This window comes from Heptranchias perlo, chromosome 26 (genome assembly GCF_035084215.1).
Source record: "Heptranchias perlo isolate sHepPer1 chromosome 26, sHepPer1.hap1, whole genome shotgun sequence".
Taxonomy (NCBI): Eukaryota; Metazoa; Chordata; class Chondrichthyes; order Hexanchiformes; family Hexanchidae; genus Heptranchias; species Heptranchias perlo.
Window position 1 is genome coordinate 21,331,695 of NC_090350.1, and position 15,662 is coordinate 21,347,356.

The window sequence follows — 15,662 nt, forward strand, 5'->3', positions numbered from 1 at the left end:
GACAGAAACTTGGCTCACGGATGGTGACATCTTACCCCTGACTGAAGCCTCCCCACCTGGCTATACTTTCCACCATCTGCCTCGCCCAAACCGCCGTGGTGGTAATGTGGTCCTTATTAGCGAATCACACCTTGATTTCTCCCCCTACTCCTTTGGCACCCTCTCCTCCTTCGAGCATCTCACCTTTTTCCACCCCTCTCGCCTCTCCTTTTAAATCCTCATTCTCTGCAAAGCCCCATTCCAAGTTTCTCCCCGAGATATTATCCTCCCTCCTTTGCTCTCTCAGCCTCTGCATTGAGCAACTCCTCATCCTTGCTAATTTTAATTTATATTTCAATTCACCTTTCCCTCTCTCCTCTGATTTCACTGTCCTCCTATTCTCCGTAAACTTCTCCCTCCATATAAACTGTCCTACCCATATTCATGCCACCCCCTCAGCCTGCCATCTCACAGGGCGTCTCTACTTCTATGGCCTCAATCACTGATAAGGGCATCGCTGGCCATTTCTTTGTATCCCTCACCACCCATAACACCCTACCGCCTTCCAACCTCACTTCATTCTGTGTCAGCCCTGGAAAAAACTCTTCAAGGTTAGTTATTTACAATTGTACTTTCAAGTTGTTAACTGCCTAGTCTTTGGAATTCCATTCACCATGATACTTTCTGCAGACGTAGATTTGCTCAACCACGCCCACACCTCCACCGTTGATACCCTTGTCCCAGTAAAATCTTTACTCTCTCCCATCCTGGACATTCCCTTTAGCATGACTACCCCCTCCCCCCCCCACCCCCCTTAGCTACATCAAGTCCAAGGGGCACAGACTTGAGCGTATATGGTGCACATCTGTTTTAGCCATTGATCACCAGATCTGGCTGGATCATATCAAGCGCTACTGGGCTTCACTCTCTTCTGTCAAAACTGCTCACTACTCCAGGATCATCATTGAGAGCAACGATAACCCCCAGCATCTTTTTCCACTACTCACTGTTTCCATAAATCCTTTTCCCCTAACCCATACACTCTCACCTTCAACAAGTTTGAGGAGCTCATGGACTTAGTCAGTAAAGCCTCAACTTTAACCTAACCCGATCCGAATCTGCCCCGTTCCTGCTGGGCAGGTTAGGTTAAAATTAGGATTTAAGATTGAGACCATCTTTTAAGCTGCCTTTGCTGCTGCTCCCTTCTCCTCCAAGCCAAATCTCCTTCCTAGGCTCCACCCCACCTTAGCCCTGATCCCACACCTTTCACTAGTTCCTCTATCTCCACTGATGCCTTTGGCCCATTAAAGCTATTGCTTTCCCAGACCACATACAATCACTCTTTTCACAAATTCTACTCCTTTAATTATTGCTGTTCCTCAATGGTAACTTAACAATACCTCAGCTTGTCTATCTGTCCCCATATCTCCAGTATTCAATCTTGACTGACTTACACATTCCTCTGCTGCTTCTTTACTTTTCAAGTCCCTGCGTGCATGCAAGAAATGGCTTTATCAAAGATCATACTATTTGTTTTCCAAATTACTGCTTTCTTTCTCTTTCTTCATCCTCTCCCATTTCTTTCATTTTCCTATGACCTTTCACTTACCAGTCTCAGTCAGTGTCCCAGTCAATCTCGCACTGCAACAGAACAGCCACTCTGAGATTCTCTAAGAAAGTACTTAAGGACACAACTAGTTAACTGTTTTAAAGGCTACCAAGATAAATTACAGAGTCTTGGTAGCCTTTTAAGTATTGTAGTTAACTAGTGTCATACAAAAAATGTGTTTGGAGCTGGATTCCTATGGCTTCCAGTAATTACCGTAGAGAGGGGAATCAAGTTTCTATTGAATGCAGACTGCCATTCTGTCTGAATGATTAAAATTACAGCCTAAAGCTTATATGAAAATTACATAGGGAGAAAAAAGTTCAAATGAAACTTGCTTATGCATTAAAACGTGCCTTTAGTTCTCTATCTTTGCCAAAGGCAAAAACAGGATTTTAAATCAAGAATCCATTTTGCCCTGTGCAAAGCAAAACCACTGCAATTTATACAATCTTAGTCACAAAATCAAAACAAAATAATTACTGCCTAATCCATTTTGAACAGAAAACTGGTTTGCCAAGGATGGTTACACTAAGTCATTCAACAATAGCTACCAGTTTTTTGTACCCTCTGGAGTACTGCGCCCAGTTTTGTTTCCCTCACATGGTGGGTGATTATAGTGGTCTTGGTAAAGGTTCAGAGAAGAGCAATGAGAATGATTTCTAGCTGAAAGAACCTTCATTACTTAGATAGGCTTAAGGAGCTGTGTCAGTTTACTTTAGAGCAATGTAGATTTAGAGATGACCTGTAAAGACATCCAAGCTGATGAAGGATCCTAATGTCTAAAAGTGTAGATTCTATATAATTTTTACTTTAGTAAATACCTAAATTTCTATAACTTCCTTTCATTGTTCAACCTCAATGCCAGGGAGGCAAACATTACGGGGCCGATTTTCCGATGGCCAAGTGGGTGCGTTGGAGGCGGGTCGGCTCCTAAAATGGCGGAATCCCGGAGCAGGTTCGGAGCCCGGCTCCAACCCACTAACTTCCGGGTTCCCCAGTGACGCGTTCGGGTGCATGTGCAGCTCCCGAATGCAGGACTCCCACCGGCAATTAAAGCCGGCGTGATGTTGCTTTAGATAGTTAGTCAGATAGTTGAGGTAACTTGACAGACCTCATTGAGTGGAAATTTTGGCAGGGGTGCAATTTTGAAGGATCCTCAGCGTGTTTCCCATGCTGTGGGAAACACTCCCTGTTGCAACAGACGTGTTTCAGCCAGCAGTCAGTGGGAGATTCAAAGTATTATTTGACAGGTGGGGAGAAAAGGTCATTTATTGCAGCAGGGCACTCTGTCACTTCAGACAAAGTTTTGGCTGCAACACCTTTGTCTTTCCACTCAAAATTCTTAATTTATACCCTAAACTCTGCTGTACATTTACCTACTTTGCGAACCCCCTCAAACTCATACCATCAGGATGGGGAGTGCCATAACTGCATTCATCAATTCATCCGAAGACGAGCCACATCGCCAGGCATGCCGTCCACCTCCGCCATGTGGAGCTCCACAACACAGTGCTGCGCCACAGGCACCTGCACAAAACAGTCGTGCAACTACACATACACCCACTGTAGGGTCACCCAATGGGTGGCATCAAGTGTGGGTGTTCATGGTGAACCTCATGAAAGGGACTTATTACACAAGCCAGTCAAGAATGGCCAAGACGTGACAGTAGTGGTGACAATATAATATTTGATGTGCCATTAACAAAAATCGAATATAAGTTTAAAAAATGACAAACCGTCAAACACCCTTGCATCCGCTTTGTGCTCACAAAACCTTCACCTTACGCTTTCGAGTACTCCTGCGTGGTGCTTCCCCTGTGGCTGCAGCAGAGGTAATGGCAGGTTGCTCTTGTTCATGCCCTGACCGCTTTGGGCCTATACCCTCTTGGTTTTGGTGGCCGTCAGGGCCCCTCCAAAGACTGCTCCACCTGCATCTGTGCAGGGGCAGGCTCGGCCACCTGGAGAGGAGGCAGCATTGCGGGTACTGGTTGAGAGGGGGCAACAGGTGAGACGTGGGGACGCTTTGAGTGGCATCCCCACTTCCATGTCCCCTTTCGCCATCATCCCTCTCCTGGGCCAGGCCCACATCACTCCTACCACCCTGCTGGACGAGAGTTTGAAGGACATGCGTGAAGCCTTGTAAGGCCAGTGCCAGAGTATGTGCCCGCCTGTTTAAGGCGGCAGAAAGTTGCTCACCCTGAGTCCGAAGGGCCGTTGTCAGAGCGTCAATGGACTCATCAGTGAGCCGTGCATGAAGCTTGATAGAGGCTCGCCTTCCCTCCATCGCAGACATTCCCGGACTTGCCCACAACACTATCTCAGAGATGCCTTCACGTCCCTGTGACAGTATCTCAGAGAGTCCCTCCTGTACCTGTGCCACCATTCTACTCATGCAGGAGTTGGACTCCTCCATCCTCTGCGTGATTGTGGAGAGTGCACGTGGAACTTGTTCCAGCACATCGCAAATGCACTGCTGCCCCTCGATCATTCTCCTTTTCATGGATGGCCCCCAGGGTTCAGCGTCTGTGTCCAGCTGAGCAGAGCCTGGAGAAGATTGCTCCCGCCGACGCAGACTCTCCACAGCTGCTCCTGCCACCAGTGTCTGCTCGTGCTCATGTGTGTGTGGTGACTCACCATGTGCGACCCAAACTAAGTGAGGACGGGGACCCACCGAGGTGTGTGTGTCTGCGCTGGTGGATGGCTCACTCAGATGTGATGGTGCCCCCTCAGAGGTCGGCAGGTCCTCTGAGGAATCACCCTCCACCGTCACGCCAGTCGCTGAAGGCCCTGTAAGAGAACAGAAGGCAATATTAAGCATGATGACAGATGTTGAGGTGCTGAAGATGGCAAGGCATGTTAACATCATTTCCTATTGTGAGTGCTGAATGTTAAAGTTCTCTCACCAGACGTTTGTCAGGTGCCAGTCTCAGCGTCCCCGATGGACAGGCACTCGAGGGTGCGGCTTAGTTCCAGAGCCTCCTGCTCCGTGTCCGTGAAGACGACCTGATGTTGCGGCCCCCTCCGGTCTTCGCCCTCTCCTGTGCATTCTGGGCTCTCTTCTCCTATAAGGGGAGAAAGTAGAGGCGTGAGTGAGGGATGGTGACGTGGCCAACCGCTGAATACATTGGTTTGGGTGAAGCTGACCGTGAAAGAGATGCATCAGAGGGTGAGTATGAGACAGAGCCGTGACATTGTATGAGGATTGGGTTGAGTGGTAATGGTGGGATGAGTACTGGGGAGGTGAGTAAGTGCAGGTGAGTTGAAGATGAGGTTTGAGGGTGTGAGGAGTGATGTGATAGAGTAGTGTTGGCAGTGCAGAAGGAGTTGTGGGGTGGGGCGGTGATGTGGAAGACAGAGTGTAGGAGAATGAGTAAGTGTACTCACTTTGGCTGACCTAGTTAGGTCATTGAAGCACTTCCTGCACTGTGTCCATGTGCGGGAGATGTTGCTGCTGCTGGTGACCTCCTCTGCCGCCTCGAGCCAGGCCTTCTTGGTGGCAGAGACAGGCCACTTCCTCCCCTCCGCTGGTAGAAAATATCCCTCCTCCTCCTCACCCCATCCAGTAAGACCTGGAATGAGGCATCGGTAAATCTGGGAGCAGCCTTTCCCCTGGTCTGATCCATTGTGTAATTTTGGGTGTTTGTTCCAGGAGCAGCATTGGAGGACTGCCCCTGTAAATAGGGCTCCTCCAGCTGACGGCCTGTGATACGGGTGCACAGTCCGCCCACTGCGCAGGTTAACGACGGAAAACCCGGAAGCCACGGTAAGTGCCTTCAATTTACCCGCGATCTCGTGAGGAACGGACCAATTTCACTGGGCAGGTTACCCACGCGCCCAGTCACCCTCCCCCCCCCCCCCCCCCCCCCGTTGCAATCCTGCCTCCCTGGTAACATTGGGGCCTACATCAATTATTCTAGATAAGATCCAACTATTAAGAACTTTTTATAGTTGGATCCGATATACGCTTACACAGACTCCATTGCAATGTAAAGGGAGACCTGTATCTGATTGAGTTTATTTTTTGAAGTAAACCCTATCGAGCATATCAATTTTCAAATGTAATTTCCCTGTTTTGAGTATACAGTGAGCTCCATGCAGCCTTCAAAGCACCTTCAATCCTCCATCCATTTTGGGAGCTGCGTTTCAGATATTAAGAGTAGAAGTGAGCTAACTGAAAATGCATGACAGTCCTACAGTGCATTTCACTCAATGCATTAAATCACTGCACAATTTTTATTCACTCATCTACAGTATGCATGACAAATAAATATTTTACAAAATCATTGATTTTAATCTATTAGGCAATTTACAATAGCTTAATAGCATTTGGTTAGACTAATAGTTAATGAACAATAAGATGTTAAATTGACCCTGTTAGATCAATCAAGAATATGTCAGCATCTACAAATCAAGAATTAGAAGAAGTTACCTTAAATAAATATTCTGTACAAGCGATGCAACACTAGACAATAAATTAATTAGTCTTACAGTCATTGAAGAACTATTGAGCAAAACTTCCAGTGGTCTTTTTATGCACTTACAAGAAAAAAAAGTATGACCTTACAAAAACCATGTAGCAAAGGTTTACAGTGCAACAGACATTAGCACCAACTTAGGGGAGCAGATGCTAACATTAGAACTACCCACCTGGCAGAAACCAAATGGACGGCAGGTAAAATTGTCCGGGTGACTTAACCAGCGACGTTCCGCACCGATCCTGCTGTCTTCTATTTTAACCTACTCTTCTGAGCAGACGGAAAGCCAGACGCCAGCAGGTTCCTTCTTTAAATATGCAGGTAACATCATCAGACCCCTACTGCAATTTTAACTGTGGCCTGAGCAGGGAAGCCATTGTAGCTTTCCTGCCAGTGAAGACAGCAGGAAGAGGATCCACAACCAGAAGATGCCCAAACAAGTAAGTTTTTTCGACTTTGCTTGTGTGAACTGGAGGAGCAGTCCTCCCGAAACCCCCTCTCTGCAACTTACCCTGCTGTCAGCAACCCGTTCCTTTGGTGTCGGCTAGGGGCCACCTGCCACCCAAACTTTTGTTTCCGCCCGAATCAGGCGGGTAGCTGACCAGCAGCATGAAGATGAGGTCCCGGGAGTTTAAATCACCTAATCCTCATGCTGCCAAGGTCGGTTGGGGTTCAGGTTTGACACTCGCCTCATTTCCATCCCCCCTCCCCCATTCCACCTGCCCGATTCCTGCTTCTGGTTAAAATCAGGGCTAATGTCTTGTTTCATCTGTCTCATTACAAGAATGTTGCCAAGGCTTGAAAATTGCAGCTACGAGGAGAGATTGGATAGGTTGGGGTTGTTTTCCTTGAAGCAGAGGAGGCTGAGGGGAGACTTGATTGAGGTGTACAAAATTATGAGGGGCCCAGATAGAGTAGACAGGAAGTACCTGTTTCACCTAGTGGAGAGTTCAAGAACTAGAGGACATAGATTTAAGCTGATTGGCGGAAGGATTAGAGGGGACATGAGGGTGGTGGGTGTATAGAATTTGCTGCCCGAATTGGTGGTAGAGGCAGGGACCCTCAACTCTTTTAAAAAGTACCTGGACCTGCACCTAAAGTGCTGTAAGCTGCAGGGCTATGGACCGGGTGCTGGAAGGTGGGATTAGAATGGGCACCTGGTTGTTCTTCGAGCTGGTGTGGACACAGTTGGCCGAATGACCCCCTTCTGTGCTGTATCTTTTCTATGGTTCTATGGTTCTATGAAGGGAATAGTTCGTTTTTAAAATGTGGCAAAGCATGGAACAATGAAAATCATAATCAAAATCATAAAACAAGTAAAATTTATAAATTACTTATATTTTCAACTCACTCCTTTCAATGAGGACACTCTTCTTTTAGGGGATATTCAAACATTCAGTAGAGGGTGTAATTTAGTTTGTTAATCCCATTCCTTTATAAACCATACCTCTCAACCAAACAATTATACAAACATGTCTGTCCTATTCATTCTTCACTAATATTAATTCCCTTCAAATCCTGAATTTGTTTTTCTTTCTCTGTGATGTTTTTATCATTCTATCCCTTCTGGAGTATTTAGCTTCTGTTCCAGTTGTTTGACAAGCTTTTGGATCAAATTATGGACATCAAAAAGTATTGTTTTAAATGTGCTTTATCTGGAATCTTCGGAAAGATTTTGTGGTGAAATTGGAGTCCAAAATAAGCTATTTTTTGCAGACCTTTTTAAATCTCCTGCAATATATATCCATCACCTGTAGTCCTTACACCACCACAACAAGAACGTGCCTACCTTTTTTAAAGCTGTGATGTCACTTGGTTGCCCAAAAATTAAATAATTACAGTTTCCTCACATACAGATAGCAGTTCAAGAGCCCTATCTCGGAGAATTGGTGTCATGGAGGGGGATGGGTTAAAACACTGCCATTTCACTGCAGACAATTTTGGTGGGAACATAAAACGGGCGATATGGGGTCAGCCACCCGTTATACACCGCACATGATTTTCCTTTCCATTGACCTCAAACAGGTGGGGCGTATATCGGGTGGCCGATCCCATACAGCCTGCTTTACACCGGCAGCGAAGTTGAAAGTTCCGCCCGTGGTTTCAAATGCAGTCCAGACTGATGGAGTGGCAATCTGTTCTCTCTGTCAGTCATAATGTTCCGAGGTGAAATGTGCTTGGCAACCTGAAGATAGTGGGTACAAGTCTAGAGCGCAAAAAACACCCAAAATTCAGCATGATTTAGTATTAAATTGGTAGTCTTACTCAGAGAGGGCCATCAGAATGTTGGCGTGGGAAACTGAAATGTCACACTGGTACAGCTGTTCTGAGTTTGGGATTATGGACATTGTTGCAGCAGATGTGAGGGAAATTTACACTGCTTTCTAAATTGTGGCATACCTGACGTTGGAGCAATGAGCAGAATGAGTATTAACAGCGATAAGGTGCCCACCCCCCAGCATGAACCTCTCTCAGATGATAAAACTCAACGGCATAAAAAATATTAATAACAATTTCTACCTCTAAAACAAAATGGTACCTTTCCACCATTCACTTTTGAGGGTTTTTTTCAGTACCACACAACTGGCACGCTCACAAGGCAGATCCTTGCCTTTAAGTTTTAGCACTGTAATGGGCGGGAATACAAAGAGTTGAGGTCAGCAATATGTAAACATAAACTGTTGTACTAAAATTGATGTCTGATGTAAAAACTAAATCAACCTATTATGAATATTTATAGGGGAAACCATGTCATCTGCTTAACATGGGGGTGGGAGAAGCAGAATAGTAAAACTGTGTGGATTGCAATCTACAGAATGCCATTAGTATGTCAATGGCAATAAACCACAGCAAAAGATGAAACGAGAGAGTCAGTTATTTTTATTAGTTGATCACCAGCTGGAAAAATGGACCTTTCCTCCATTGAGACATAATAGAAAATGTCAGCGATTATGTGTGAAAAAGTAAAGTGCGTTACCTTCCTGTCCCCTCAGCAGTTCTTCAATGGCTAATTACATAAAGGATATTTGCCAGGGAAAATAAACCGTGGCACTCTGCACAAATCTTGAATTATGCGCATTACTTTGTTCTTGTTTTCAAGTGCACTTACTGTTTAAATATGCAGCGATAAATGAGGTGACGTCACGTTAATCGCCTTGGGATGGTTTTCTACATTGAAAGCACTAGATAAATGCAGGTGGTTGTTTGTATCATCACATTTGTGGCATAATGGGCGTTTGCATCTTAAACTTAGTTTATGGTCAGCTTTTTTTTGTACACTGATATCTATCTCTACCTCTTCTTTTAACCCCTCGACTACTCCCATGCTGTCAGACACCAAGTCCTGAATGAGTCACAGCTTCCTTCACTAAACTTTGGGAAGACCAAAACCATCATCTTCAGCCACCACCACATCTCCACTCTCTCGTCACAGACTTCATCACGCTCCCTGGCCACTCTCAGGCTGAACCAACCCATCTGCAATCTTGGCATTCTATTTGGCATTCAACCGAGCTTTCAACACTACAGTATATCTTATCTATCACCAAGAGCATTTACTTCTCTGTCCGTAACATTGCCTACCTCTGCCCCTATCCAGCATCTCTAATGCGGAAACCTTACCTAAGTCTGTCACCTCTGGACTTGACTACACTAATAAACTCCCTGCTGGCCTTCCATCCTCTATCCTCCATAAACTTGAACTTGTTGAAAATTCTGCCACGTGCATCCTGTCCCACACTAAGTCCTGTTCAACCATTACCCTATTCCTCCTGACCTCCACAATCTTCCCATTCCCAAAACAATAAACTCAAAATTCTTGGTCCTTGTCTATAAATCCCTTCATTGCCTTGCCTCACCCCATCCCTAATCTGCTCCAGTCCTATATCCCCTCCCGAATGCTCTGTTCCTCTGCAGTCTTCAAGGTAACATTCTTGGTAAAAATACCTTCAGCTGCTTTGGTCCTGCTTTTTGGAACTTCCTCTTTAAACCTTTCTGTCTCTGGATTTCTCTCCCGCAATCTTTAAAAACCTCCTCAGATGCCATCTCTTTGACTTATGGATATGGTTAGTTGGGCAATCAGTACCTATCAATGAGTCAATAGTTTGAGAGGAAAGAACATTGGTGAGAAGAAATTGGGTGGGGGATGTCCAGGTGTTATTCAGGAGAATCCCAGCCACTGTGGACTTTCGATATTGAAAATATTTCATTACCTGTTTCACATTTAAACCAAAAAATGTACACCTCTAATTGGCCTTAGATCCACCAATTTGTGAAGGGGTAGGTAGCCTTAGCCTCTATTTATATTTTAGGAAAATTTAATTAAAAGTGAAAACTGAGATATTGCAGCTTTAGATTAGTCGACAAGTTATTGCATTAATACATTTATTCCAGTATATCCACAGGCCTCCGAAAGAAGAAACTAACCCTGTTTTGTCTGACGAGTTAATTTGCTATCTTTCGCTTTTGCTCCACTTCCTCAAGAAAAACATCATTTGCTATTTTAAACATTTCCTGTCACCAACGTAAAACAATCCCCGCTCTGAAGATAACGCAAGGCGAAGGAACGTTGAGTAAACCGCCTCACAACTGTAATAGGTTTTGGGATTTACATCTTTTTGGTTTCGGGTTATCGCTTTGAGCCGAATAAAATAACACAAGATTATCGCGATCTATAAAAGATTCTCGCCCGGTAATTACAATAAATAACACTGAGAAACGAAGAAGAAATCACAAACTGTTTTAGTCATAAGTAAAGCAGTTTGAACTCTGTTTACCTGGATCAGGTACTTGATGCTTTTCCGATAATTTTTTTGTAATGATTTCCTTTTCAGACGCTCTCAAACGAGAGTGTACTGCGAATTTGAAACCGACATCCACTAACTGGTCCTTGCTGCCTATTCTGTGTTTTCCACAAACTCCTCTGTAATCTTTCCAAGCCTTGAATTTGTTTGTAAATTTTTCGATCAATGTTCCAGCCGCCAGGGTCAAGCTGGTTGGTGCATACGGGAGCCAAGAGGATTTGTAGAGGCTGGCTGAGCTGTCAATTATCTGATGTCTCTGAACGTAATGCCTTTGTACTACCAGGAGGAAGTAACTTCCAAAAAAAACCTTCAAAGACGACAAAAGGTCTGTCAAAATGTTTAATCAACAGAAGCTAGGCATAGTACAGTATCAAGCAAAAAAAAATAGTTTGGCTGTACAATTGTGATGCTATAACGCTGAAATCATTTTTTTTAGTCATTGGCAGGACAACTGGCATATAAAGGTAGGTGAAGAATGGAATGTTCAAGGGAACAAGCTTCACGTAAAAGGTGTTTAGGAAGCAGAAGAGCCATGAATCGTTCTCATTACGGTATTTTGCGCAAGTGACATCATGACATGATGCATTTCCAGAGTCACAATTTAAAGCATCACATTAATTGTTTTAACAAATAAATAAAGTTTCCTTTAAAGACAGTGCTCCATTATGAGTTAGAGATTTATTTATCTTGTGCTTTATATTATACGTAATGACAAAAGTCAATAGGAAATTCTAACCATTCTGATTTTTTTTCCGGCTGCAATTTTTCCTCTGATTCCTTCTCTTCTGCAGTTCCACGACTAGGACTTCGCCCGAGCTGCCATTTCCTTCTCCAAATTGGACAATAATCGTCAGCAGTCTCTTCAATATCACAGCCTATCACAATTCTGTCCACCCACTAGCGCTTCTAACAAAGGTCGCTGGATAGTTTTAGTAGAGAGCTTTCATTACCACTCGAGATGCTGGGATAGCCCTGCTCTCTTGCTTTCTTTTGTTCTTCAGCTGTAAACGAAACACAAATTCCCCACATAGAAAAAGGAGAAAGAGAGCATTTTTAAAAAATCTTTTTTCAACCATAGAAAAAGTATGTTTCTTAAACATGTGTAAACAAAATACAGTGTGAGGAAAGTGAAATATGATAACCGTTTCACTCATGGCACTGCCTGATATGCCATTCAACATTTCGTGTTGTCAAGCCAGTCCAGCCTCTCCGTCCTCGCACAGTACTTTCTTAAGGGTGAATTATATTTTAAACTTCAATAATTTAAACAACCAACATGTCTATTAATGAAAACAATTAATACAGCCCTATTTCAGTACATTTTAATAAGATTTTGCTAGTACATAAGCATGCATTAATGAATATAAGTATTCTGCCTATAATAAGAACATAAGAACATAAGAAATTGGAGCAGGAGTAGGCCAATCGGCCCCTCGAGCCTGCTCCGCCATTCAATAAGATCATGGCTGATCTGATCCCAACCACAAATCTAAAGAACACAAGAAGTCGGAGCAGGACCCGGCCACATAGCCCCTGGGCCCTCTCCGCCACCCACAGGGCATTGACCGATCCGAACTCAGCTTCATGTCCAATTTCCTGCCCGCTCCCCATAACCCCTAATTCCCTTTACTTCTAGGAAACTGTCTATTTCTGTTTTAAATTTATCTAATGATGTAGCTTCCACAGCTTCCTGGGGCAGCAAATTCCACAGACCTACCACCCTCTGAGTGAAGAAGTTTCTCCTCATCTCAGTTTTGAAAGAGCAGCCCCTTATTCTAAGATTATGCCCCCTAGTTCTAGTTTCACCCATCTTTGGGAACATCCTTACTGCATCCACCCGATCAAGACCCTTCACAATCTTATATGTTTCAATAAGATCGCCTCTCATTCTTCTGAACTCCAATGAGTAGAGTCCCAATCTACTCAACCTCTCCTCATATGTCCGCCCCCTCATCCCCGGGATTAACCGAGTGAACCTTCTTTGTACTGCCTCGAGAGCAAGTATGTCTTTTCTTAAGTATGGAGACCAAAACTGTATGCAGTATTCCAGGTGCGGTCTCACCAATACCTTATATAACTGCAGCAATACCTCCTTGTTTTTATATTCTATCCCCCTAGCAATAAAAGCCAACATTCCGTTGGCTTTCTTGATCACCTGCTGCACCTGCATACCAACTTTTTGATTTTCTTGCACTAGGACCCCCAGATCCCTTTGTACTGCAGTACTTTCCAGTCTCTCGCCATTAAGAAAATAACTTGCTCTCTGATTTTTCCTGCCAAAGTGCATAACCTCACATTTTCCAATATTATATTGCATCTGCCAAATCTCCGCCCACTCACCCAGCCTGTCTATATCCCCTTGCAGGTTTTTTATGTCCTCCTCACTCTCTACTTTCCCTCCCATCTTTGTATCATCTGCAAATTTTGATATGTTGCACTCGGTCCCCTCCTCCAAATCGTTAATATAGATTGTAAAGAGTTGGGGACCCAGCACCGACCCCTGTGGAACACCACTGGTTACTGGTTGCCAGTCCGAAAATGAACCATTTATCCCAACTCTCTGCTTCCTGTTTGATAACCAATCCTCCACCCATGCCAGAATATTACCCCCAATCCCGTGATTTTTTATCTTAAGTAATAATCTTTTATGTGGCACCTTGTCGAATGCCTTCTGGAAGTCTAAATACACTACGTCCACTGGTTCCCCTTTATCCACCCTATACGTTATATCCTCGAAGAACTCAAGCAAATTTGTCAGACATGACTTCCCCTTCATAAAGCCATGCTGACTTTGTCCTATTAAATTATGCTTATCTAAATGTTCCGTTACTGTCTCCTTAATAATAGACTCCAAAATTTTACCCACCACAGATGTTAAGCTAACTGGCCTATAATTTCCAGCCTTCTGCCTACTACCCTTTTTAAATAACGGTGTTACATTAGCAGTTTTCCAATCTGCCGGGACCTCTCCTGAGTCCAGGGAATTTTGGAAAACTATCACCAAAGCATCCACAATCCCTACTGCCACTTCCCTCAAGACCCTAGGATGGAAGCCATCAGGTCCAGGGGATTTATCCGCCTTGAGTCCCATTATTTTACTGAGTACCATCTCTTGAGTGATTTTAATCGTATTTAGCTCCTCCCCCCCGAGAGTCCCCTGTTTGTCCAGTGTTGGGATATTCTTAGTGTCCTCTACTGTAAAGACTGAAACAAAATATTTGTTCAGCATTTTTGCCATCTCCATGTTTCCCACCATTAATTTCCCGGTCTCATCCTCTAAGGGACCTATGTTTGCCTTAGCCACCCTTTTTCTTTTTATATAACTATAGAAACTCTTGCTATCTGTTTTTATATGTTTTGCTAATTTCTTTTCATAATCTAACTTCCCTTTCTTAATCAATCCTTTAGTTACTTTTTGCTGTCTTTTGAAGAATTCCCAATCTTCTATCTTCCCACTAAGTTTGGCGACCTTATATGTCCTTGTTTTTAGTCGGATACTATCCTTGATTTCTTTACTTAGCCACGGGTGGCTGTCATTTCTTTTACACCCTTTTTTCCTCAGTGGAATATATTTATTTTGAAAGTTGTAAAATAACTCCCTAAATGAACACCACTGCTCATGTACCGTCTTACCCTTTAATCTATTTTCCCAGTCCACTTTAATCAATTCCGCTCTCATACCATCTCATTCATATCTTAAGGATCAAACCCAATATAAACACTGCGTGTGGCAAGTAGAACCTTGCCAAGGGAATAACAAAACAAAAGCAATATACTGCAGATGATGGAAATCTGATATAAAAACAGGAAAAGCTGGAAATACTCAGCAGGTCAGGTAGCATCTGTGGAGGGAGAAACAGAGTTAATGTTTCAGGTCGATGACCTTTCATCAGAATTGGAGGAAGTTAGAGATTAAACCATTTTTAAGCATGTACAGAGCCAGGGAAAGGGTGGGAGGGGTGAGGAAAGAACAAAGGGGAAAGTCTGTGATAGGGTGGAGGGCAGGAGTGATTAAATGACAAAAGGGATGATGGTGCAAGGCAAAAGGAGGCAGTAATAGGACAAATAAAGAAACAAAAGATGGGTCAAGAGGAACTGTAAATGGCAACAGCAGAACCATTACCAGCACTTGGTTCATAGAATCATAGAATCATAGAAGTTACAATGTGGAAACAGGCCCTTCGGCCCAACATGTCCATGTCGCCCAGTTTATACCACTAAGCTAGTCCCAATTGCCTGCACTTGGCCCATATCCCTCTATACCCATCTTACCCATGTAACTGTCCAAATGCTTTTTAAAAGACAAAATTGTACCCGCCTCTACTACTGCCTCTGGCAGCTCGTTCCAGACACTCACCACCCTTTGAGTGAAAAAATTGCCCCTCTGGACCCTTTTGTATCTCTCCCCTCTCACATTAAATCTATGCCCCCTCGTTATAGACTCCCCGACCTTTGGGAAAAGATTTTGACTATCTACCTTATCTATGCCCCTCATTATTTTATAGACGTCTATAAGATCACCCCTTAACCTCCTATTCTCCAGGGAAAAAAGTCCCAGTCTGTCTAACCTCTCCCTATAAGTCAAACCATCAAGTCCCGGTAGCATCCTAGTAAATCTTTTCTGCACTCTTTCTAGTTTAATAATATCCTTTCTATAATAGGGTGACCAGAACTGTACACAGTATTCCAAGTGTGGCCTTACTGATGTCTTGTACAACTTCAACAAGACATCCCAACTCCTGCATTCAATGTTCTGACCAATGAAACCAAGCATGCCGAATGCCTTCTTCACCACCC

At 43.9% G+C, this 15,662-nt stretch overlaps 1 protein-coding gene across 2 annotated transcripts in view; it reads right to left on the reverse strand.

The window, feature by feature from the left end:
• Window positions 1-11,687, reverse strand: part of rhbdl2 (rhomboid, veinlet-like 2 (Drosophila)) — a 52,349-nt gene extending 40,662 nt beyond the window's left edge. For both annotated transcript variants that reach the window (XM_068006994.1, XM_068006995.1), the window contains exons 1-2: window positions 11,602-11,687; window positions 10,839-11,172 (exon numbers count right to left, since the gene is read on the reverse strand). In XM_068006994.1, the coding sequence (XP_067863095.1) occupies window positions 10,839-11,172; window positions 11,602-11,604 (337 nt within the window). In that variant the 5' untranslated portion in view covers window positions 11,605-11,687. The remainder of the gene's footprint in view (window positions 1-10,838; window positions 11,173-11,601) is intronic.
• Between the last annotated feature and the right edge of the window lie 3,975 nt (window positions 11,688-15,662).